This window comes from Hylobates moloch, unplaced genomic scaffold (genome assembly GCF_009828535.3).
Source record: "Hylobates moloch isolate HMO894 unplaced genomic scaffold, HMol_V3 SCAFFOLD_14, whole genome shotgun sequence".
Taxonomy (NCBI): Eukaryota; Metazoa; Chordata; class Mammalia; order Primates; family Hylobatidae; genus Hylobates; species Hylobates moloch.
In genome coordinates this window covers 62,885,973-62,911,259 of record NW_026652289.1, presented here as the reverse complement: position 1 = coordinate 62,911,259, position 25,287 = coordinate 62,885,973, and the positions used below count along the sequence as shown (strand labels likewise).

The 25,287-nt window shown below is 47.5% G+C and overlaps 1 protein-coding gene across 10 annotated transcripts in view; it reads right to left on the bottom strand.

The window, feature by feature from the left end:
* MEGF11 (multiple EGF like domains 11) overlaps positions 1–25,287 on the bottom strand; it is a 373,960-nt gene continuing 348,673 nt past the window's right edge. For 3 of the 10 annotated variants that reach the window (XM_032175096.2, XM_058427321.1, XM_032175095.2), the window contains 11 exons: positions 21,826–21,954; positions 20,694–20,822; positions 20,017–20,145; positions 19,341–19,469; positions 17,608–17,844; positions 15,978–16,096; positions 13,621–13,687; positions 12,927–13,028; positions 10,026–10,082; positions 3,089–3,295; positions 1–2,309 (listed from right to left, as the gene is read on the bottom strand). In XM_032175096.2, the coding sequence (XP_032030987.1) occupies positions 2,149–2,309; positions 3,089–3,295; positions 10,026–10,082; positions 12,927–13,028; positions 13,621–13,687; positions 15,978–16,096; positions 17,608–17,844; positions 19,341–19,469; positions 20,017–20,145; positions 20,694–20,822; positions 21,826–21,954 (1,466 nt within the window). In that variant the 3' untranslated portion in view covers positions 1–2,148. Of the gene's footprint in view, positions 2,310–3,088; positions 3,296–10,025; positions 10,083–10,522; positions 10,569–12,926; positions 13,029–13,620; positions 13,688–15,977; positions 16,097–17,607; positions 17,845–19,340; positions 19,470–20,016; positions 20,146–20,693; positions 20,823–21,825; positions 21,955–25,287 lie in introns of those variants that run through there. The other 7 variants (XM_058427322.1, XM_058427326.1, XM_058427323.1 and 4 more) reach the window with 6 other exon arrangements.

The following is a 25,287-nucleotide window of genomic DNA, read 5'->3' as shown; positions in this document are numbered from 1 at the left end:
TTCTCCCCTTTTTATGCATAGAAAAAAAAGGAGCCCAGAGAGGGCAACTAACTTGACCAGAGTAACACTGAAATCTCTTGATTCAGTGCCTAGCCATTCCACCTCTTGCTGAATACCTTTGCCCAGAGGATAGTTGACAAAAGGGGCAAAACTTCAAACTTGAGTGATGCTGCTTGTTTGCAGTTTGCCAGGCAGCAGTTATTATACATGCAGGATAAGGGAAGAAGAGAAAACCTGGGACTGAGTTGGAAGTTTCTCCTTGCTGATCTGACATCTTCATGCTTCTTCATCCTTGCTTCACAAACACTTGCTGCCCTGAAATACTGAGGTAAGCTGCTTACCTACATTTCTTTCTACATATGTACGAGAAAGATTTACTTGGGTCTACAAAGTAATTTTCTAATATTTATATTTTAATAAGGCTTTTTTGGAAAGTAAATTTACTATTGCTAATCAGTTGCTCCCATGCACACATGCAGCATTCATGTAAGTATTATATATTGTCCTCTAACAGTAAAATTTGCTTATGCCTTGAGTGACGTGGGAAGGGGAGATGTACTCATTTATTTATTTTTTTGCTTTTTCTGATTATTGCCCAAAGTATTGTGTTCCATGGCAAGCTTCCAGTTTCTATCAAGGGTTTCAGAACTCTCATACTTCCTGTAGCAGTATTCCAGCTTTGCAGTCATTTAGTTCCTCTTTTGTATATCTTTTTGGAAGTGTTTTTTACTGGCTGGACTGTACCAGTGAATAGAGTGGTACAGGAGTAGCCATTAGCTTCCTAGGTTTGCCTTGTTGGTTTTAATTCTTGTGAGAAACTTCTCTTTAGGGCTTGGGAGTTGACTTCATTTGGACTTATCTGAGCCTTAGTTTATCTATGTTCATAGTGGAAGGTATAGACACATCTGAATACTGGGATCTGGAGCATTGGCTCATTGTAATGCATATTGGGCTAGCTCAGTAAGTAGTAGTTTTAAGATAGAAGGTGGGAGGACTTCATATCCTCATGCTGTTTACAGTAACATTTTTACATCACGGTACAGCAACTGGTTACAGTCCATTCTTTTTTTGATCATTTAGTTCCTTCAAAAAGCATAATAATGTACTTTAAGCAGTGTAAACTTGCTGTATCCACATTTGTCCAATTTCCTGTATACTTTTAGGTTTCATACTATGTCAGTCTCAAGATTTATGAAGAACTTGAAAGCAGGTACTCTTTTTGAGTCAAGGGATGCTGACCAAATAAAATGAGGAGGCCAACTAGCCGTCTTTAGGGATACTTAATCCCGACCAGTCTATGACTGCTTACTTAAAGGATCATCTTAGAGCTCTGTTTTACATGGAATGATTCAGGTGTTGGAGGGACTAAGTAGATATGACAAAGCCAGGACTAACTTGTAATGTCCTTGAACTTTGAATTGGCAAAATTTGATAAAGCTGCCCTAGGAATCTTGTTGTAGACTGAAAGAGACACTGCTGCACTTTGGAAACGTGTGTGTGTGTGTCTATGTGTGTTTAAACCTATCACTTAGGGGGCAGAAGAAAAGTCTTGTTTTTTAAAATGGAAGTTGTCAGCATTAGACTACATAGATTCTGTAATCTTGGCTGTTGTAATTTGATGGACCAAACATATATGTACAGATATTTTAAGACTGTTCTAAGAACAGTTGATGTCTATGTACTAATTGTCTTCGGTAATAAAACAGATGTTGATGGTAACAGCAACCAAAAGTACATATACGTTTCAGGTGCTTTAAAGTAATCCTCTTCCGTCCCCAGTCTCCTTTTTGTCCTAGGAAGGTTTGTTAAACCTACATGTTTTTAAAATATCACGTTTCAGATAAATATAAATATATATGTCAGCTGTATTTAGCTGATGTTGATGAGTAGCTATATCTTAAAATGTTTTAAAAATCATATAATCCAAGGCATTTGGGGCTGAGTGGGTGATAGGATTTGCCTTTGAGAACACAATTCCCTGAACAATTATCCCAGTCCCACCTGGACGCTCTTCTTTAGTTCCAGGTGAACGTAATAACTAACTTGCAGCTGGAGCGAGTCTGTACCATTACTTCAAGTCAAGGGATTGTCTTCTTTCAGAGTCAGAATATTCAGTAGAGCACACTGCAAGAGAGAAGCTTATCCCTCTTAAGATTGCTTGTCCTGGGACGGCCCATTGGCAGGGCTCTGTCTTACTGGGAGGAGGTCATAATGACCAGGAATATGGCTGTTCCTAGGTAGGTCGTATGCATTCTGGATATAGCTGGAGTTATGACCGCAACCTTCTTGGACCACACTGACTGTGGGCTCTAAGAAATATAGTGAAAAATGAGTTCAGAGAACAGATTAGCTTTGGTTGCCTTGTTGGAGAGGAAGAGAGTTCTACTTAACTTGGGGAAAGGAGCTAGGGATTTATAAATCTATGACAAATACGTGAGGGTTAGGACTGAGGCTTGCTCAGGAGATGGAAAACTAAGCGAATGTGCTGTCAACATCCAAGCCTCTCGTCAACACCAAAGGATTTAAAATATCCTAGAGGTAGGAGTCTTACCAGTGAGCCCAGGGACATAAACTGGGAGAAGGTAGAAGGTGATTTAGAGACTTGTCAATGTCTCTGATTGCTTTCTTTTTTAAAATGAGATATGTATCAACAATCAGTTGAGTGTGTGTGTGTGTGCGCGTGTGCGCCCATTTCCCACCCCCAGTATTTGTTTCATACTAGTCCTGGTGTTTTTTAAAGCAGAGTTAGTACAATAATTTGACTTCCTGCATTAGCTAGGAGGGTAGTCCTAGGAAAGACAGTCCACCTTAGAGATGCCTTTAAAAGCAACAAAAGATTTCCCATTTCCCACCCCCAGTATTTGCTTCATACTAGTCCTGGTGTATTTTAAAGCAGAGTTAGTACAATAATTTGACTTCCTGCATTAGCTAGGAGGGTAGTCCTAGGAAAGACAGTTCACCTTAGAGATGCCTTTAAAAGCACATCCTCATGTGTGGTCAAGATGGGGTGAGTGGAGAGGGCTTGCTTTTACTTCAAATGTTGCACTATTGCCCTGATTTCACTAAGTTACTTATTTGAGACACCTACCAACTTCATATATATTTTTATTAGATGTCGACAAGGATGGCACATCTGTGTACGGAGACCCCATGTGCATAGGCGACTTCATTTCTACATAGCTGCTTTCTGGAAGCTTGCAGGTGAGGATGGGTGGGTCCTTAATTGTGGCGTAAGGGTTTTCACTGCTATTCAAGGAACAAGTACTAGAACTGCACACGGATTCTTTCATGTAATCTGCAAGGCAAGAGACATTTCTTAGGACAAGCAAGAATACAAGTCTTCATGTTAATACCAGAAGCAGACTGCAGTTGAGTTTATGTGCCTTCAGGATCCTAGGGCTGGAAAAGCCAGGATAATCCAAGATTTATTTACTTATTAAATGTGCTGAGAAGTGCTCTCCCAGGTAGGCAGAGTTCTTTTTCCAAATAAACTTACGTTTTTGGAGGAGAGGAACATTTTTGTTTTTAGTAGTCAGGTATTATAATTCAAGATATGCATAATATGCTTTGACATGTATTTAATTTTTGTAAATTCCTGCAAGGATTGCTGATAGTTGCATTTTATGAGATGAAGGCTCAGAGATATGAAGTGACTTAGCTAAAGTCACACAGCTAGTAAATGGCAGTGCCAAGACTTGAATCCATGCCTTTGGACTCCTTGGCCTGTGCATTTTCTGTGATGATATTCTTGTGAATTCTTCTTTTTTGAGATGTTGCCTAGGCTGGTCTCAAACTCCTGGGCTTAAGTGATTTTCCCGCCTCAGCCTCCTGAGTAGCTGGTATTATCGGTACGTGCCACCACACCTGGCTTGAATTGTTTTCGATGACTGAGAAGCTTAGGTTCAGAAGAAGTAGGCATGCATGTTTCAGCACAGATGTCAGCAATTTGACAGCCTATAAGTGGCAGACTCTTAGCAGTATCCCTGCCCTCCAGGAGCTCATCAGAATAGGGTAGACCGAAGTGTAATTGAGGTGTAAAAAGCACGTCTGTCTTAAGCTAGCCTTTGGAAAGTTCCTGTTTTCTAGCAAGCCTGTAACGTGTTCTTGGGTTGCTTACCCCTGTTCTTGTCAATGCTAACTGAAACCTATTTCAGCAGTATCTTTCTGATACTAGAGCTCATGCTTCCTCTCCTGCCACCTCTCAGTTGTATAGTTGTACCATCCCCAAGACTTCAGAGTACAAAAGGATGCAGGCTGGTTTCCAAATATGAAATGAGGTACTGTAGCTTCACTGGAGGAAGAAGGGTTCTTTAGTGACTGGGAGTTACGGAAGGAAAGGGGATTCCCTCTTTCAGCCTCTGTACCATTCTCCTTTTGGGAAGGATCACTGCCTCCTGCAGATAGTCCCAGGCAAGGCAGGATTTGTCTGGAAAGAGCAGTAAACTCTAATCTAGCAGCTCTGACCTTCATCTGTGAGGCTCTGCTAGACAAGGGATCTAGACACAAGCACTGCGTTGCTTGAGTTGGTAGAAGTGATCTAAAAGGCGTCTCAGCACTAAATTTCTGTGAAAGTAGCAGATGGTGAAATTCTTGGATGATCTGTCACTAGAACTACCACAGTTTGCATTTTGGGCTGCTATTTATGCTGTCTCCAATTTGTGAGAGTAATGGTAAAAAGTGAAAGTGATAATGTAACTCAATGGATGACTTAGATGTACCTTGGGACCCTGAAAGCAGAACACTCCATATGGCCAAAGTAGCTAGATGTAGTGCCACCACAAGTAGTCTTATCTCCCATAAAAGGCAACTGGTTGGAAGAGGATTTACTTTTCTGTTAAGGTAGATGTCCATTCTGTTGATCTTTGTTTCAGCAGGTAGTATTTCCTCAATCTTGTACAAAAATATGTTCACCCATTCTTTCAAGTGTTCACACAACACTCTATGGTATAGGTAGAGTAATAATTATCTCTCTCCTCCTCCTCTTATTGCTTATTGAGGAAGTCATTGCTTATGAGATTTAGAGTGGAAATTGACTTCCTCAGGATCACACTGCTTATCAGTAGCAGAGCAAACTGTGTAGAACCAGGCTCAGCATTTTCCATCACAATTTAGCCCAGAAGTAGGGAGGGATGTTGGCTTTAGTCACGTCTTAAGATTGTGGCCTCTTTAGCATATGACTCGAGAGAGAAGGAGAAAACATCCTTGCAAGACACTGAACGATCTCAGCTAGCACCAGCAAGGCCTAAAGGGAGGCCAGACAGGCCCAGATGCTGGTTGACTTTTACTTCAAATGCTGCGCTATTGCCCCGATTTCACTAAGTTACTTATTTGAGACACCTACCAACTTCATATATATTTTTATTAGATGTCGACAAGGATGGCACATCTGTGTACGGAGACCCCATGTGCACAGGCGACTTCATTTCTACGTAGCTGCTTGGGCCCTTGACTGTGACCTGCCCAAGCCACATAAATTTGCCCCTTAGAGGGTAGTTTTTTAGTACAAGGAAGTGGTGGTAAGTCCAAGAACCCCAGCATGGCCCATCTGTCCCACTTTGGGTTCTCTGAACTCACCAGCCAAGGAGTAAGGCAATAAGGCACAGAGCTTCTGGTTTGGAAGCTGAGGACTAGTATTTAAAGAAAGGCTATTGCAGCTGTCTCAACTGCATATTTTTTAACATGTGAGGAATAACCACTTTATGTAGCACGTATAGTCTTCATTCCAATTAGGTCATTTGAAACTTCTTACATTGTGAATAGGGCTGGGCAGAAAGGACTTTTTTCTACTTTAGAATGAGGAATCTGAAGCTCAGAAAATTTGCTAATATAATTCCTAATGTTAGTAAATAGTATAGTCAGGACTCAACCCTTATCTTCTCTTGATACCAATCAAGATGTTTTCCCTCACTACATGTCTTGTTATCCAGGGCTCCTGTCCGTATCTCTAAAGGCAAACTATCTGCAGCAGCTCCACCTTACCCTTAACAAGGAATGTCTTTCATCTGTGGGGCCAAGCTCAGCTGAGAGAAAAAGGCTAAGCTCTTAAGTTTTTTGTGGATATCCCATGACTGAGTTAGGGCAGTAGGAGAGCCTTGAAGTTCAATGCCTAAAAGAACCTCAGCCAGTTGACAGTGCCTCTTCTCATTTTCACCAGAAAAGTTAGGGCTACTTTAAAGTTTGGGGGAATCAATTGTTGGCTCTGGAGCAGGGGATGATCCTAAATGGATAAAAGAGAAGTTGATGTTTGTGGGGAGGGGCTAAGCTCAGGGCAAGTATCTTCCATACAGGGGCAGAGGATGGAGCAGTGCATGTGTGTGTTGGCTGGTTGATGAGAAAAGGGTGTTGAATTATGGACTCATCCGTACCCCATCTCTACTGGGACTGGACAATGGGGAAGGGCTGGGCAAGCTGGAAACTCCACCTCAGGAAGCCACTTTGTTCTCCAGCTGAGTCATCCACCTGCCTGCAAGAGGGGAGGGCAGGGTTGAGTGGAAGAATAACCAGTTGCTCTTAGATACTTCCTCATCCTTTTATAGCCCCACCCCCGTCCCAGTCCCAGCCCTTCAGGGCATTTTGCAAAGAAAGAGGAAGCATCAACCCAGGCTACCCAAGCTCTGGGAGTCACTCCTCCAAGGCTTATCATTTGCATCAGGATTGGCGGCTTGGTCCTGTAATGCCCTGGCATTTGCTCTCATCTGGTTCCTGCCTCCCCATATAGTCATACACTATCAGAGACAGAGGGGGCTTCTGAGATGAACTAAACATTTTCATTTTATAAAGGGAGCATCAAATCCAGAGAGAGGCAGTGACTTTCCAGGGCCACCTTGTGTGTGGGATCTGAGCCCACCTTGGCTTCTAGGGGCATGCTAACCTCCACTAAGCTAAGGCCCAACTTAACTGTCAGGGAAAAACCCAGGCACCGAATATCCATCTCTTGCTTCTTGGCTTGCTACTACTGATAGAAGGCCACACTGCCTCTTCTCTTCCTGGGCCATAAATTAGCATCCTTCTCTTGATTGAGAGATAGGAGGAGGAGGAGGTCTTGGGGTCAGAACACTGGCTTTAAAAAGTAATCTTCAGGATGTCATTGGGCTCCTAACTACCTAAGAGCCCAAGTTTATGCAAAGAGAGACTTGGAAGTTAGATGGCAAGGAGCACACAGGTGGGGAAAGTGGCAGCAACAGTGGGCTCAAGGATTGCAGCATCATAAAGGCAATAGAGAATAGCAATTTGAAATGGCTGACAAGGAATTGAACACGAGGCAGTTTGTTGCAGAATCATTGTGCTGGGTGGAGAAGGGGAAATAGAAGGGTGTGGAGCAGTGTAAGTGGTCTCCCCTAACCGCCAGGATGACAGTGAGTGGAGTTCTTCAGTAAGTAACAGGGGAAAGGGCAGGCATTGACTAAGGCTTTTGGAATGTCAGAGCTTGAAAGGGCCTTAGAGATGCTGCTAGTACAGCCCCATCGTTTTATAGTAGAAGAAACCAAGACCCAGAAAACAGTGCTGTGACCTAGTCAGCACCATACAGCAAGAACTAGGACTACAACCCACATTCCTTAACTCCTAGGCTAGGGCTTTTTCCCACTGAGTTCAGAGAACACTGAGAGTCTTAATTCTTAGTAGTTCTGATTTGGTTTGGCCCAGTAGTTTTAGGAACTAGTTTCATTTGTGCTACAGACTAGCTTATTAAATGTTTATGGGGGGGGGGGGGCGTTAGCCAATTAGTGGGATTTATTCCATGTTTTGGTAAGTATTGCTATAAAGTTCTGAACTGTGACATTATATTTTCCTCTTTTTCAGTTCTCTTATTCTGATGTATTGGTCCCCAACACCTGCTGGTACATTTGCTTACATAGCTCTCTTTTCTTTTTAAAGGATGATTGTAGCCAGAGTGGTAAAATAAGATTTGGCTGGCTGCCTGCTGTGCCCTCTCCTGCACTCAGAGGTCAGATATATGATTCTACAAAATAAGAATGCAATGTATGCTGAGGCAGAGACACTGCTTTCCTGAGCTTTGTTTTACATGTATGATTGCGAATCTGAAAGTAACCACCCTAATCACAATGTACAGGACAACACAGTGTATAGGAAAGTTGTGTGTTCAGTTACTGGGGTTTCTGGTCCTGAGTTTATTCATGCTTGAGTCATGTGTGGTCTTGAGCTAGAAAGGCCCTTAGAGATCTTTCTGCCCAATCCTCATACCTTTTTGAGAAAGAAACTGAGGTGCCAGGTCATAGTCATGAAATAGAACTGTTCTTTGTTTTCAGCCTTACCTACTGTTCCTCATTTGGATAGTTTAAGTCAAAACACACAGAAAATTGCCACAATAATGCTTCCAAGGGAGTAATGTCTGTTGGCTGCCTGGGGATGACCTTTTGTCCTCAGACAGTTCTCTTGGGCTGTGTATATCCTAACAAAGGCCGATAGTGACCCAGCCTTAGTGCTCTCTTGTTCAGAATGCAGCACTTACCACCACCCCCTACCCTGAGCTTACCCCACATCTAATAACCATCTCTCCCCAAAAGGACTGTAGATGACTAGCTGTTCTTGGTTAGGGAATGGTTGTGTCTTGGTGTATGTAAAGCTAGGTCTGAAAGACTAGAACAGTAATCAGGGACATCTGGGTCAGTCTAGACCAGTGTTTGGGGAATTAGCTGCATAAGGATACCCTGAGGGTGCTCTTCACACATGCAGATTCCAGGGCCCCACTCTAGATCTGCATCAGAGTTTTGAGGAGATGGGGTGTGAACATCTGTATTTTCAATAAGCTTTCCAGGTGATTCTGGTACACTGTTAGATTTAGGATATTCACTGGGACTTTTGCTGTCATATCTGTTTGGCTTAAGCACTTTTTTTTTTTTGAGACAGAGTCTTGTTCTGTTGCCCAGGCTGGAGTGCAGTGGCATGATCTGGGTTCACTGCAACCTTTGCCTCCTGGGATCAAGCAATTCTTGTGCCTCAACCTCCCAAGTAGCTGGGATTACAGGTGTGTGCCACCACGTCCGGCTAATTTTTGTATGTTTAGTAGAGACAGGGTTTTGCCATGTTGGCCAGGCTGGTCTTGAACTCCTGACCTTAAGTGATCCACCTGCCTCGGTCTCTCAAAGTGCTGAGATCATAGGTGTGAGCCACTGTGCTCGGCCTTAAGCTGTTTTAAATAGACCTCCTAGACAAAAGAATAGCCCCATTACATTAGTACCACCTTTACAGTATGCAAAAAACACTTCCCATCTGTGATTTTATTGGTTACTCATGATAACCTTGTTAGACAGTAGGACAGGCATTAGACAATAGGACAGGCAAAATTATCCCAACCTTGCAGATGAGGAAACTGAGCCTTGGAAAGCTCACAGTCTAAGGTCACAGTTAATAAGCAACAGAGTGGCAAGTGACAGAGTTCCAAAGCCCCCTATTTCACACATTCCGGCATTTAAACCTAGGGCAGGACCTGACCTTTCATCTTTGGCTTCACCTGTAGACTTCCTAGAGGGATGATCCAACTTGCAGTTCCCATGTGTTAGGGATTTGTCTTGGCTTCTCTGCTCTTGGAGGCAGAGATCTCTTGAGGTTGGAGTGCCATACAATATTAACACTGCGTATCATTTTCATTCCTTGTGCCCCCAGAAAGCCAGCAGGTGCAGGGTGGCATTCCTTGCTAGTGCAATGACAGGAGGCCTCTGGGGCAGGTAGATCAACTTTATTTCAGATTTTATAATCAACTTAACTCGTACTAATTGGTTGGATAATGACGCTTTACATTTCCGAAGACATTTAGTTGGCATCTATAAAAAACCCACAAGCATTTGCTAAGCAGGTGCAATTGAAATCGAAAGATGAATTCATTATTATTATGATTGCTCCTCCTGGGCAAAGCTACCCAGCAGCCCCAAGCCCTGTGGTCTTTTAACCTTCTGTGGGGGCAGGCACACGCAGTTTCTCTCAAGTGGAATTCCTGGCCATTTCAGATCTGCACTCTTTATCTTGCTAAGCCCTCTGTAATAAGACATCAGGATTGGATACTCTACCTTTGAAGCCTTTGTCCATAATGTATGTGTTCTGACGTCTATCCATTCCACAAACACCTGTGTAAAAATAACATGTAAGGAAAGAAGATATGGGGGTGAGGTTTACTTAGACTGCTTGTGTTCTTTTTTTTTCTTGCTTTCCCCCCCTTCTCCCCTACCCAGAAAATAAATAATTGTTTATTGCTAGAAAATGATTCTGGGGGTTTAATCCACCTGAAATTGTTTTGATTATAGGAATTCGTAAAAGGCTCATAAGCTACAGTGACCCCCGGCATATTCAGCACTCCTTCCCTTTAACGTTCACCCTAGGGAAATGTCTTTCAGGAAGTAATAAAAGGCCATTCTGATGCCATTCCCTGCAGGTGAAACTCCAGGCTCCAAGGGTATAAGATAAGGGATGAAGCAGAACCAGTTCTTAGCTTGAGGGAAAGTTGTATGACATTACAAATCACAGTTCTGTTGGAATTTGGCATGGGTTTGAAGACAGTATTTATCACCTCTCAGCTCTGGTCCTGTCTGTCCTCTCCTGGATCCAAGGCTTATCTGAGGGTAGCCAGAGAGAAAGAGAGGGAGACAGGTGGCTGAGGTTCTTGATTAGTCATCTTTGTAGGATGTACAGACATTCCCTCCCATAGCCAGTTCTCTTAGTTACTCATTTTTTGGGGTGGGCCATTTGCACATAATGTAGAATTGTTTTTGAAAAGGATTACCAGTGTTTTCAGCCCAAGGATTTCTTTCTACCTTTCGGCTGTCAGTTTTTTCCTAGGCTCCAGCAATGCATGATGGCCCTGAGCCTCAGCCAGAGGCTTCAGGGACTAAGCTTGGGTTCTTTGCTGCTGGTAATCCCAGAAAAGAAATTGTTTGGCATTTCTAGGTTGGGACAGTAATGACTCTGGCTCAAAGTCAGAGCAATTTTTTCTTCTAGCTTTTAACTGAGGACACAGCACCAAGCAAGGCCTGCAGCAAGTACTTACTAAAATACAGTTTGACTCTCCTTGACTCTTCCCAGTTTCTGACACTGAAGACCATCCTGTTGCTATAGCTCCTCTACATAGAGTTCCCATGTTGAATTTGAAAGAGTCTATTCCCATCTGCCTACCTTCCACATATTACTGAGAGATATGGCAGAACCAGGCCCAAGTTTTTCTTTCAAGTTTGCTATTTTTCTTTCTTTTTTTTGAGATGGAGTCTCGTTGTGTCACCCAGGCTGGAGTGCAGTGGCGCAATCTCTGTTCACTACAACCTCCACCTTCCAGGTTCAATCAATCAATTCTCCTGTCTCAGCCTCCTGAGTAGCTGGGACTACAGGCATGCACCACCACTCCCAGCTAATTTTTTTGTATTTTTAACAGATGGGGTATTATCATGTTGGCCAGGCTGGTCTTGAACTCCTGACCTCACGTGATCCGCCTGCCTCAGCCTCCCAAAGTGCTGGGATTACAGATGTGAGCCACCGTACCCGGCCTCAAATTTGCTATTTTTTCTGAAAGGCGTATAGGTACCTGTGTCCTTCAGAATCATGCCTGCAACTGCCTATATGCTGGCATTAGTTCAGCACTTTATGCCAGACAAGGGCTTCCTTTGCCCTCCCTGAGGGAAGGTGGCTAGGGTATTAACTTTTTCTTTTTATAGAACAGGGAACAGGCCCAAAGAGCAACAGTGACTTATCCAAAACCACACTAGCAAGTGAGAAGCTGAGTTACACTTAGAGCCCAGATCTCTCCAAGTATTCTCTCTCATTGGACACCAGCCTGCCTGGGTCTAAGACAAATGCCAGCACATGGTGCTCTGGCTACACTAGTTGAAGAGTGAGATCTGTAAAGCAGGGAGAAATCTGGCCTAGCTCAGAGGATGCTCCCTTGTAGAAAGAGATACAGGGTGGTGGTGGTGGGGCTGTGTGTATGTATATGCTGGAATGGGAGAGACTGTAGTTGGTGGGGTTATTAAATGCCCTAGATACTGTCCAGGGGACCCACAACTAATAACACAGCCTCCTGAGTATAGGCGCAGGGTCCATGCAGCCCATGCCTGCTCAATGGGCAGATGAATTCAGAACCTTCACCCTTCCTAGTGTTACTGGACCCAGGGACCTGCAGGGATTGGTAGAGCAGCTCAGTTTCCTTAGAGTTCCAGAAGCCACCTAGAGCCTGAGGTCAGGCCTAGAGTTGTCTGGTATACCAAGGCCCTGCCCCAGGGTGCCCCAGAGGAGCCACATTGTAGGGAGGCCACATTCTCTGTTCATTCATTGCACTTATTCCCATGATACCTTCTGTAACTCCTACCCACACGTTCCCATCTCAGGGCTAACTTTCCAAGTCTCTTGTGTGTGTGTCTCCCAAGCCACCAGGTTTCAGCCCAGGCTGTACTCAATACATGAGTACAGATGATGTTGGTTGATACATCCTGCCCCAGCCTCTCCAGATCCCTGTTTGACAACCCTACCCTGTGATCTGAGAAAGCTTGGCTTGGGCCACTGGGGTTTCTGGAGTCTCTGGGAGACATTGGACTTTATTGGTCAGAGAGCTAACTCCCTGTTATCCACTCCAACAGGGCCCAGAGAACCCCAAAGATGTCGCCATCCCCAAGTCATTTTTGAATGGTGTAGGGTTGTGTATTGTGGCCTGTAGGGAGGGCAGTTTTGTTGTATCTTCTCCACTCTAAGTAGCCCGTTTGTCCACATCCACCATTCACTGTGGGAACAGAATGGGTGATGGGGAAGATCCAGACAGGTTTCCATCTTTAGATAGGGGATTGAGCTAGTAGACATGTTGGGAGGGAAGAGGGCTTAAAAGGGAGAGTTCCGGGACCATAGGGTGGGGGTCAAGGTGCAGGGATGGGGATTAGGGCAGGTGCTGGGTCTGGTCTGGCATGAGGGAGTGGAGGGTAGGGCTGGGGTCTAACCTGGTGAGTGTGGCTCAGCGGGGCGGCTGAGGTGTCTAAGTTCAATGTAGAAGTCCTCGGGCGGGTACCTGGCCTCCAGGGCACTGATCTGGAAATGGGAGTCTAGTGAGAGGAATGACAGGGAGGAGCCATTATTCCCAGGGCCCTGGTATGGCAGGGGAAGGGGGTAGGAAGTACACAAGTGGGCCAGGGTCAGGGTGAGGCAGGCTGGGAGGACTTGGGGGCCTCTGTGTATAGCATCCAGAGGGGCCAGGGGCTCTGCTAGAGCCAAGGTCATCTGCCTTGTTTCGCCTCTCCTTCCCTTTCTCCCTCCCTCTGCAGGACTTAGCGCTCCTCCACCAGGGAGGAGGCAGGGGAAAGAAGCCCTTGAAAGGAGCACCTTGGTAGGGTCTGGGTCAAACAGAGGTTGCTATCCAGATGGTGAGTGTGTCTTTTGCTTCCATCCGGAATCCCTACATCCTGGCCCTGGTTTTCTCCCTTATGGGCCCTGGGTCATAGCAGGGACTTAGCCCTAATATAGTAATGGAAAGGGATTCTTGGGCTTCATCTGCTTGTGAGAGCCAAAATTTCTCCCTGGGGGAAACCATGTTCAGGACTCATAACCCTTTCCCTTCAAGCTGGGTGCCTCTCAATATGGAAGAAGAAGAATAGGGTGGGACATGATGGTGGGGACCAGACTCAAACCACTACTGACCTAACACGTTCACATAGCTGTAGGGGGTCCAGCCTGCCGTGTCTCTGTCAAGGGACTTGTTACTGAGCTGTTTGGAGAGTAGGAGAGCCAGTTAATATCTAGTGCCCCAGGTACCCCTCCCCAGTCTTCACTTTGCGTAGCTTCAGTGCACGCACCCTGTAATAATCCTGACCCACCTGGGTCCTAGGCCGTTGAGAGAAAGGGTGAGCTAGGTGTTCCATGACAGGCCACCATGGTGTGGTTGATGCCAGTGGGAAGAGAACATACCCCACCCCAGCTGTTGGGCTGAAGTTATAGGGTTCCCAGGCCTCCTGGGGTAGCTTGAGCCAAGCTGGCCCTGACAGAGGAAGCAGATTAGCTGGGGGGTGGGGCTGAGCTTTAGGAGAGGGGCCTCTGGTGATGTCTCAGCTGCAGCATGAGGCCATCTCCAGCACAGAGGGAAGTCTTGAGGCTGCCTGCAATATCACTGTCACCTCTGCCACCTGATCCTGATCGGGGCTGAATGGGAGATTTTCCTTTTCCTGTGCCAAAGGAAAGCTTCAGAACAGAGTGTCTTGAGGCTTATATTGTAGTCCTTCCTTTCTCCGCATTTTCACAGCTGCCCTTCATATGAGGCAAGGATGGTCATTTCACAGATGGCGACCTGAGTCCTGACTTGTGTGCCTTGCTCGTGAACACACACGAGTCAGTGACAAAGCTGTGTCTGGAACTCAGGTCTCAGTTCCCAGTGCCATGTCCTTTCCATGTCATCACAGCTGCCTGCCTCTGCTGCAGATGCCCTGTTAGGCTGAGTGGTCCTTAACCATAGAGAACCACTCTGGGCTCCTAGGCTGAGGTGATCCAGAGGGTCACCAAGTTGGCTACTCTGCAGTAATTCCAGCCCCTTACCAAAAGAGGGTGGATGGAGGCTGAGAGTGGCCTTGGGGTGTGGCTTGATAGTGGTTGCCATTGAGGCTGTATAGTATCTATGTTACTGTTGCTGGACCAGGTCTGTAGGCTGATGGTCATTCTCCATGGGACAGACAGGGAAGAAAGGACTCCTAGATCTCTAGGGCATAGCCCTGGACCGTGAAAGCCATGCTTTTGTCCCTGAATGGATATTATGGGAAGCTAGGAGTCCTGAGATTCCCACTCCCACCATGGCCCCGCTCCCCACTGTTTTGTGTCTATGGGCACAGGCACAGGTGGGGGTCCAGAGGTATGCAGCATGAGCCTCTCAGACCTGTCCTTGGGGGCTGTTCTTCCTCACTTCTTGTTTCCCACTCTGCCTGGTATGGGTCCGGGCACATTAAGGGAGCTCCCTATGTATTATCTACACATAGGTGCTGAGACATCCTTGCCCAAGGGCCTGTGACTGTAAGAGGACATCTTGCCAACAGCTAGGGTTATGCTGGAAGCTTGTCAGGGAAGGTCCTGTCCAGAAGGGTGCACACCTGCCATGACGACCTACAGAACTCACTGTCCACAGAACACTGGCTGTAGCTGAAGTTTGGGTTCCACATCCCTTGTTGATTCACATTGCAACAAATGGTTATGAGTGGGTACTGATGAAATGGATATGTTCAGATAAAAGAAACATTGTTAGGTGGTTATCTGAGTAACAGTAGTTACTCTATAATATGCCAGTTTCACACATTGTGTTGGTAGCATACTGCAGTGATTTGTGGTAGGTGGTCTAGTTGTTGATTGTTTTTTTCTTTTTTGAGGTGGAGTCTTGCTCTGTCGTCAGGCTGGAGTGCAATGGCGTGATCTCAGCTCACGGCAGCCTCCATCTCCCGGGTTCAAGCGATCCTCCTGCCTCAGCCTCCCAAGTAGCTGGGACTACAGGCGTATGCCACCATGCCCAGCTAATTTTTTGTATTTTTAGTAGAGATGGGGTTTCACCATCTTGGCCAGGATGGTCTCAATATCTCGACTTTGTGATCCGCCCGCCTCGGCCTCCCAAAGTGCTGGGATTACAGGCGTGAGCCACTGTGCCCGGCCTACAAGGTGGTCTAGTGTTTTGATTCCATGTTGACATGTGGCAAAAGTGTCTACATGATTATAGGTGATAAAGCTAATACATGATTACATGACTTGGTACCAGTTGGTTACACACACGGTGCAGGGGTATATGCACTCAGTATAAACTGAGTGATGCTGTGGGTTGGTTACATGGCACTTGGCTCCACATAACATGCTGGCTCCATTACATGCCTCACAGAGTGTTTACGTGTACCCTGGATCGCAGGGTTGCTTTTAATGTATTGGTGGTCAGTTCTACATGGACCCTCCATGTGGGGGGAGTGCAGTTCCTTCCTGGGCAGAGGTGAGGGTTAAATGAGAGGGCAGTGAGTGGGGGCTGGGGAATCAGGTACCTTGGTGGGGCTGTTCCTGTCCAGAGTGCTGGCCTGGCTGGTGGCAGGCGCCCCACATGCCAGTGCGTGGTAGCTGGAATTGGAAAAGCAGTGGGCATGGCTGCTACTTTGAGACAAATCTGGGAAGAGAACAAGGTGCCACATACCATCATACCCCTGCCCCTGGCATGAGATACCCCCAGTACTAATGCTTGCGCTGGGCGCCTTGAGAGAGCCCTGCAAAGACAAACAGGCAAGTACCCCATCCCCCAAGCTTCTGAAATCTGGAGAGCCTGATTTGCTCCTTCCCTTACGCTGGCCCTCCCTGCAGCATGCAGAATGCAGGATAGGCTCACCTGTGCCAAGGGGAGGCACCATCAACTGGAGCCTGGATGGGGCATGTTTGCTTTGATAGCCTTACATGTCCCTGAGTCCCTATTTAGGGCTGGACTCGCCTGCTTCCTTCTAGGGTCACATCCTGGTAATGAGATCATAAAGGGAACCTCACTCCTGACTCCACTCTTCCCTCCTAAGGATTCCAGAACCTCTCCATAGGGCCGGGGAATACCAGAGGAATGGCATAGGAAACCCTAGCCAACCTTCGCAGTATAGTCGTAGAAAATCCCCAAATCTGTGTGGGGGATGTCTGCTTTGGCTGTAGTGTGGCATGTAGACCAGGAGCTCCTTGAAGGCATGGTGTGCACTGGCCTGCCTCTGTCTATCCTGCAGTGCCTAGCATGAAGCTGGACATACAGAAGGCAACACTTAGCAGGAATGGGCTGAAGTGATCTGGGTTTTCTAAGCACAAGATGCAGGAGGCTGCAGATGAGCCATGAGCCAAGTGCCATGGAGCAACCTGGATAGAGCTGTCACCTTGTGCTCACCCAGACAGGCTCAGCCTCGCATAGCCCAGGACTGTAGGGCAATTTCAGAGCATTTTGGCCTCTACTGTTTAGCCAATATGAAGCAAAAAACCTTATTTCCAAGGCAGCAGTCCAGGGTTCAGGGGAAAGGAAGGATATCGCCCAGCAGCCCCACCTTGACCCCACTCAGACTCCCAAATAAAATGCCTATTGGAGCTGTTAACCACATTCATGGATGCACTGGGCTCTGGCACACTTGCCAGAGGGACATTGTCCAAACTTTCAGACCTCCCCTAAGTCAGGTACTATCCCCTTCCACTGTACTAATAGGACCCTCCTAACTGGGAACTGGGAAGGAGGGTTGTCCTGAGGCCTTCACCAGGGAAACAGAAATGGACAAGCTCTGGGCACTGGGCTCCAAGGTCTAGCCTCCTGAGGTGGTACAGGCATCAGGTTGGGGAGACGGTCCCCTGGAGAGCTTAGGAAAGTGACTGGTTAGTGTGGATGCTCCTGAGGCTGAAGGCTGGTGAGAAGGATAGGGAAGCTCTGGGAAAATGGCAGGAGGCTCCCAACCATAGCTGCTCAGAGCTAGGGACTCAGGAAACGATTTTCCCTTGGAACCCCAGATATCTTTTCTAGGTAAGCTCCTGCTCCCCATCCCCACTGTCACTCTAGGGGAGACTGAGCTTCCACATTCAGCCACAGCAGCCAACCCTACAGGCACAACCATTCCTGGGGTATGTGTGTGTGGAGGGGAAGAGGAGGGAGGCCAGGAACATGGCCCTTACCTGAGAGGGAGTAGTCGGTGCTGGTCATCCTCATGGCAGGTGTGTAGGAGACACGGGGAGCCAGGTCTCGGCCCTTCTCTTTCTGCCGCCGCCGATGCCAGGCAAATAGGCCCAGCAGCACCACAATGAGGAATAACAGGAGCATGATGCCTGTGACAGCACCCACCGAGTGCCGCTCTGCACTCAGTGCTGGGCTGATCTTGGTGTAGGGATTCAGCTCCTCCATCATGAGGGCAGCTGCGGGCAGAGGGAGGGCCTGAGCCTGGGGCTGGCCTTCTTGCGCTTCAGGTCTCCTGGGCCTGAGTTCAGATGCCTGTAACCCCTCTAATGTTAGGAGACCTGGTTCTGGCTTTGGCCCAATTCCTCAGTCCCTACGTGACTACCCCCAGCCCTCACTGTGCCTTCATCCCTAAAGGGGATGGAGTCCCAGGGCCATGACAAGGAGCAATTGTGACTGTGGATGTGAAACAATATTATTTTACTCTGTTCCAAAAATGAGTTAGCAGATATTAATTCATTTACCCTTCAGCCCTATGAAGGGATTAGTATTTTCCTTTCACAGGTGAAAAAACCAATTTATCAAAAGGTTAGGTAATGTGCCCAAGATTACATAACCTGTAATTGGTGGAGTCAGGAAAAATTGAACACAGCTCCTCTCCCTGCTTCCTAATTGTGTGGCTCAGAGTCCCTGGCTTGCTCATTTGTAACATGGGGACAATAACCCCACCCTCCCCAGTCGTTGTGAGCACCAAGTGATAGACTGGCAAGGAAAGCTCTTAAGTACTGTGCTATTATTTCCAGGATTACTGCCCTCAGGACCCCTCTTGGTTATGTATGTGAGGGCTGCCCCCACCCTCCATGCTGATGCTTAGTCTAGGAGGCTGTCCTGCCAGGCCCACAGTGTCTAGACTTCTCCTTGACTGTTGGCTGCTGGCTGAACTGAGCTGGCCAACATCACTAGGGAGGTAAATGTGCTGCAATATTGTTCTCAGTGATTTATCCTCAGAATGCAACGGAAATCTGTCTTGTGGCTCCTTTTCTATAATGTGAATAATTGAGAGCCCATTTTCATCCCCCATCTAGAACCAACATGTTTGCAGCACGTTATAAAGGCTTTTATATAACAAAGCCAGCATTTATTGGAGTGTTCACTTATGGGCCAGGCACCGTGCTGAGTCTCTTACTCATACTGTCTCAACTTGATTCTCACAACTGGACCCTGGGACTCCATCCCCTTTAGGCCCTATGAGGTGTTGTCCGACTGTAGTGCTAGAACCAAGGTCGAGCCCCTTTGGGCTCCTTGGCCTTCAGAGTAACCTTGTGTCATGGGGGAAGACGATTAATCTACTCTTCCCACTTTGCATGTGGAGTAACAGGCCTAGCAAAATCAAATAACCTACCCAAGGACACCTAGCGGGTAAGGCAGAACTAGAACTTGGCAGATATTCTAACTTGGTCTGGTGGCCTTTCCATAGTACTAGCTTGTGGCTACCCTTGCTTGGCTCATGGGAAACTTGCCAAGGGTGAGTCTAGGGAGGATGTGACTGAGAGACTGCCTGCTCCTTATGCCTCTCCAGCATGTGGAGCCTCTGCAGCCCACCCTATTCCTGCTGTCCTCACAAATGTGAATAAAGGGAAGTGTCATCAAATCCAGCTGTTCGAGTTGGAATCTCCCTAGAGCTTCCATGGGGCCCTTTGCACAGAGCCCAGGGGCTCTGCCACCTGTGTATTACCTTGGTCACACCTGATTCCTTTGAAGCCAGGGCTGCAGTAACAGGTGCCGGTGACATGGTCACAGGTGGAGTTGTTCATGCACTCACATAGCTGCTGACACCCATAGCCAAAGGTTCCTGGGGCACATCCTGTGTGGCACAAAGATTTAGGGTAGAGAACCCACTCACTCTCCACCCCTTCCATTCCATGTTTAGACAGCTATGGCAATAAGCCTGTTCTGCCTCCCACTGAGTGAAGCCTATTGCCTTAGCTCCTGTTGAGGAGCATTTATAGCACTGAGTGGGGGACGCAGGGACAGAGGAGGAGAGAGCAGGGCCCACTCACCCCTACTTCCTCCTCATGCAGTATCTTCCACCTGCCATGCCCTAATCTGAGTGCCATAGGGACTTTAAAGAATGATAAAAAAAAAATCCTGCCTCCCACTATGCTCTCATTACCTGCTATGACCTCTGCCCTAAATGCACCCCCGTGCCCACCCACAACCGAAGGGAGAAATTCTTCAAACAATAATGTAGGCATGACCTTCCTCAGCATTTTTCCTTGGACGGTGTCCCCAAAGTCAAGGGACCAAGGGGTACAGAGCCCTGAGTGAGTGGACCTTGAAGTGGGAGGTATCCTCTGCAGGAGGCTGGGGCCCAGCAGCATCACCCAGGATCTGGGGTCAGGGCAGCTTACTCTGCTCACAGTGTTGCCCGGTGAAGCCTGTGCGGCAGGTGCACTTGCCACTGATGTGGTCACAGCTGGCGCCATTCTGACACTGGCATACGCGCCCACAGTCCTTCCCAAAAAATGCTGCTGGGCAGCCTAGAGAAACAGGATTTCCAGTCACGAGAGTTGCTGCTGGGTGGGGACAAGGGGTGCAGCGGGAACCAGACCTGTCTTCTGTCTCTTTTTTTGCTGAGCATAGGATGAAGACTAGTGAGACCCTGCAGCAGAGCTGTCTTCCTGCTCAGGATCTTCATGCTGAAGCAGTAGGGGCAAGGTGATCTTTGCCTTTCCAAGACAGAGGGACCTTGGAACCACAGGCCAGGCTAGGGTCTACTTCCTGTGTGGACACAGGCTGCTCCTCCCCACTCTGGGCCCCACAGTCCAAGGAAGGTCTGGTCTTGGTGATTGCTGGGGTACCTTGCAGCCCTGACCTTCCAGGACTTTGGGCTTGTCAGTCCCCTGAATCCAGTCAGGTCTGGAGCTGCCCCTGCAGAGTTCCTCAGTTCTCATGGGGCAGGAGTCAGGTACCAGTCCTGGGGCCGCCTTCCTTCCTCCCTCCCTGCTGGTCTGGACAATGCCCACAGTGGCCAGTAGGCTGCAGCATGGTATTCTAAGTGGCTGGGAGACCAGGAGGTGGGGCTTACGCTGTGTGCAGAAGAGTCCAGTCCAGCCAGGGGTGCAGTGGCAGGCCCCGTCCTCGGTGCTGCAGCTCGCCCCGTTGTGGCAGCTGCATGCGTGGAAGCAGGCGGGGCCCCAGAACCCGGGTGGGCAAGCTGGGATGTTGGTGAAATGCAGAGGGTGAGGGGAAGGCAGAGAGGGGCAGACGGAGAGGGAGAAGAAGGGGGAGTACATGTCAGAGCCAAGATGCCAAGATGGACCTGGCTGACATTTCCTGGCTTTCAGGGGCTTCATGCACTGTTCGCAGAATTCCTGCACTTACTTCTTGGATTAGTTACCCAGGATTCCCATTAAGCCCAGATTCTCTGCCCACTCTCCAAGTCTTTGATGACTGACTCAGCAGGGCTCTATCACTCCCCTCTCAGGGGACTGATTTGGAGCATGCAGGTAAACACTGTGGATTACCGTGTATGTACTGTGTGTGCTTCCCCATGAGAATGGGGACTTTCCTAGGGCAGGAGCTCTCTTCTCTCAGTTGGTGAGCTCCTGACAATGGAGCCTGTGTCTCCTCATCAGAATGGAAATTCCCTCAGCCATCTAACTAGGACTTTCCCAAGGGTACTGGCTAGGTCTCACCCATCAGACAAGGAGCTCCACAGGGTCTCTGTCCTTAGTTTGGGGGCTTCTGGAGAGGGGCTGTTCCCTTCACATCAGATTGGTGCACTTTACATGAACAGCCTTAAGGACGACATTCACATGGGCCACCCAGAGGGCACTGTACCCTCCTGAGGTGGCTGCCCTGGCCTCATCTCACTTCCCTACTCTCAAACTCGAGTATGCTGTTGCCCCTCCTCTTCCCCATCCAAACTCAGGGGCTGCTTCTTGTGCGGGTGCTGATGGAGTGTTAAGTCTCAGAATTCATAGCATTAATGGTACTATCAACAATATCAATACCTTTGATACCAGCAGTTAATACCAATGATCAATCCTAATAATCCATCATGTTAGGTATAGAGCTAAATGGGGCTCATTCCTACATGCAGAAGGAGATTTCATCGCTGGAAGTGGAGGCACCAGGGCAGAGAGGTTTTGGGCAACAAAGGGAGAATTTTTGGGCCTGACTGCAGGTAGGGGCATTCCCAGGCGGCAGCAGCTTACCCTGTGAGCAGTCCTTGCCAATCCATCCAGGAAAGCACTGGCAGGAGCCGTCGATAGGGCTGCAGGTCCCGTTGTTGACACAGGAGCAGAGCTGGGCACAGTCCTGCCCAAAGTGTCCTCCAGCACACACTGTGGGCACAGGGCAGCCTGGCACCCATCTTCCCACCTGTGTTCCTCTGACCTCCACCCACAGCCTCATCCCTAGAAGTTCCCAAGCCACAGCCACGATCACTCGGGGGTCATGGATCTGGATTGAAACCGCGCCCGCCTTGGTACCCTCATCACCGTTCTCCATCTGCACATAAATGAGTTGCCCCTCTCATGCCTACAGCTGCATTCTTCAGAAGGCTGTATTATTAATGCCTTTAAGAACCGCCTGAGGCCCATGGAGGTAGAATCACCTGACTTAGGTCTCACAGATGAGAAGTGGGAGGCTGAGCACTATACTTCTGGACTCACAGTCCAGTGCTCCCCATACTGTTCCACAGCCTTCTGCTTTCCATTACCACTTTCACCAACATCATGATTCCACAACCACGAGGGTAGAGAATGTGTACAGCTGGACAGAGAGGGACAAATGCCATGTGGCAGGCCTGCCTGCGGTTTAACTGTTAGAGGACCAGCCCTGAATGTCTGTCCCTGCCCGCCTCTTTCCTCTGACCTGTCGCTCAAGCCTCTCAGCTCAACATCTTCCTCAGGAAAGCCCTCCTGAGTTCACAAGGCCCTCTCCATCACTGGTATTTCCAATTTGAGTCACTTGGAGGATTTTGGTCACGGGCCTTCCTGGAGGAGTCACTCCTTGGTCCCTGGAGGAAGAGCTGGTTTCCTCAGTCAGGCTGCAAAGCTCTTTTAGGACTAGGTTTGAGTATTTATTGAGCATTTAACCTTTTGTTTCCCCGTGCAATTCATCCCCCACCTGCTTCCTGCAGCTCGAGCTCTCTAAAGCACAGCTTTCTTCATGGCACTCCTATGTCCTGCTCAGAGAGCCTCAGTGGGTTCCCCATCACCACAAAATAAAGTCGATCCTGGAGAACAGCACAGAGGATGATGGGAAGGTGTTGATTCTTGAAGATACATGACTTCCCTAGGGCCCAGGTCTCTCACATCTTGGGTTGAAACCCTCTGCTTTATACCACACTGCCTCATATTGGTAGTTCGTCCCCAGCCAGACTGTGGGCCGCTAGTGGCTAGGATCTGAATCTACTCAGTACCTCTCCTGGACATGATTGGTAGTTGAGACAAATAATACAGGCAGCGTGGTGGACCAGACTCTCCAGTCCAAAGCCTTGGATTTAGGTCTAAGTTTTCTTTAGGTATTCAACAAACATACGCATGACACTTAAATGCACCAGACACTGTTCAATGTGCTTCACAAATACAGGCATACCTCAGAGATGTGGGTTTGGTTCCAGACCACTGCAAGTGAATATTGCAGTAAAGCAAGTCACACAAATGTTTTGGTTTCCCAGAGCATACAAAAGTTATGTTTATATTATACTGTAGTCTATTAAGTGTGTAATAGCCTTATGTCTAAAAAACAATGTACATGCCTTGATTAAAAAACACTTTATTGCAAAAAAATGCTGACACAGACACAAAGTGTACACATGGTGTTGGAAACATGGCACCGACAGGGCTTGCTTAAGGCAGGGTTGCCACAAACCTTTGGTTTTTTTGTTTTGAGATGGAGTCTCGCTACGTTGCCCAGGCTAGAGTGCAGTGGTGCAATCTCGGCTCACTGCAACCTCTTCCTCCCAGGTTCGAGCAATTCTCCTGCCTTAGCCTCCCCATATAGGCACGTGCCACCACGTCCGGCTAATTTTTGTATTTTTAGTAGAGACAGGGTTTCACCATGTTGGCCAGGCTGGTCTCAAACTCCTGACCTCAAGCCTTGGCCTCCCAAAGTGCTGGGATTACAGATGTGAACCACTGCACCCAGCCAAACCTTTAATTTGTAAAAACAACAACAACAAGCAAAATGCAGTTTCTGTGAAGCACAATAAAACAAGGTATGCCTGTATTTAGTTCACTTACTCTTGGAATACTATTATATAGTCTCATTATTATGCCTTATCATTAACTCTGCTTTATAGATGAGAAACTGAGGCAGGTTAAATAACTTGCCCAAGGTCACACAACCAGGAAGTTGTACTGCTTGCTGGCTAAGTGCCTTTGAGCAAATTCTCTGTTTCCTCATCTTTGAGGTAGGAATGGGAACCCTCACCGACTGTCCTAGGGCCATGGTTAGTAGCTATGGCAGGCTGGCTGATTTGGGGCCCTGTGCTTCTCCTGGCAGAAACCTTAGCTCTCTTCCAGGAAGTTCCAGTGCCAAGAGGGTGACATGCATCTCACCTGTTTGCAGCTCAGGCTCCAGCTTTTTGAAAAGCAGGCTGCCCAGCCTCTTCTTTCCTACCTCTGGGAGGTGCTTGATTTGGGGAACCCATCCCCAAGTCCTGGCCCTCTGTGGGGAGTAGGGTGCCAGAGCTGCTCCCCCTACCCTACCCCCGAAATGAACTCTGAGCTTCTCTAACAAGACAGTCTTATCTTTGAAGTCTTTCTCACATACATGAGGCCAACAAATTTACCCACAGAACTGCTAATACGATCAATCTAATCCATTAATTGGTCGACTTCTTAGCTGAATCAAGAGTAAGGCAAAGAGAGGGGCAGTGGACAGAAGGGGGCTGGTGAAAAGAAAACATCTGGTTATGTTTAATCTATGTTTAATGGTTCTGCATAAGCAGTGTCTGTAATTTGTAACTTGCTGGAAAGCCAGTCATTAGAAAGTGTCAGTTCAATTTTTTACAAGGTTTGAGACTTAACCAGGGCAGATGGCTATTAATAGCAAACTCTATTAGATCTATATGTGGGAAATACTCATTAGACCAGTGGGCGATAAATCAGACAATGCAGTATCTGAGAGTTACTCCTCGGGCTGCATGGGTCCTAATTTAGACCTAGACTATCTGTATTGATGACCGAGTCTCCTATGTTTAATAAGTAAACCTCGACATGTCAGGTTATGATTAAAACATCCTAGGAGGGCTGCAAGTAAATGAAACTGTCACACATGTTTCCCTGGGGCTCAAACTTCTCATGACCTTAAAGCATCATGTAGTAAACTTTCTACTCATACATACATATTAACAGCCCACACACTTGCAAAAATAGCCCAGCTCAGCAGTGATTATTCATCAAAAGAATGGGTTCCCCTGGGAGGTAGTGAGCACTCAGTCAACAGAAGTATTTAAGCAGAGTCCAGATGAGATTTCTTGCATAGATGACCTTGAAGTTGCTTTTAGCCCTAAGTTTAACTTATCCTAAGCTCTATTCACTCTTTTCAGGTTAGAATGCAAGTTCTGGAACCTTGTGTTCAAACCTGTTCTGAAGGCCCCAGCCTACCTTCTGAGCCCCATTTCCCACCCCCAGCTACCATATCCATCAGCTGTTCCCTGTAGCATG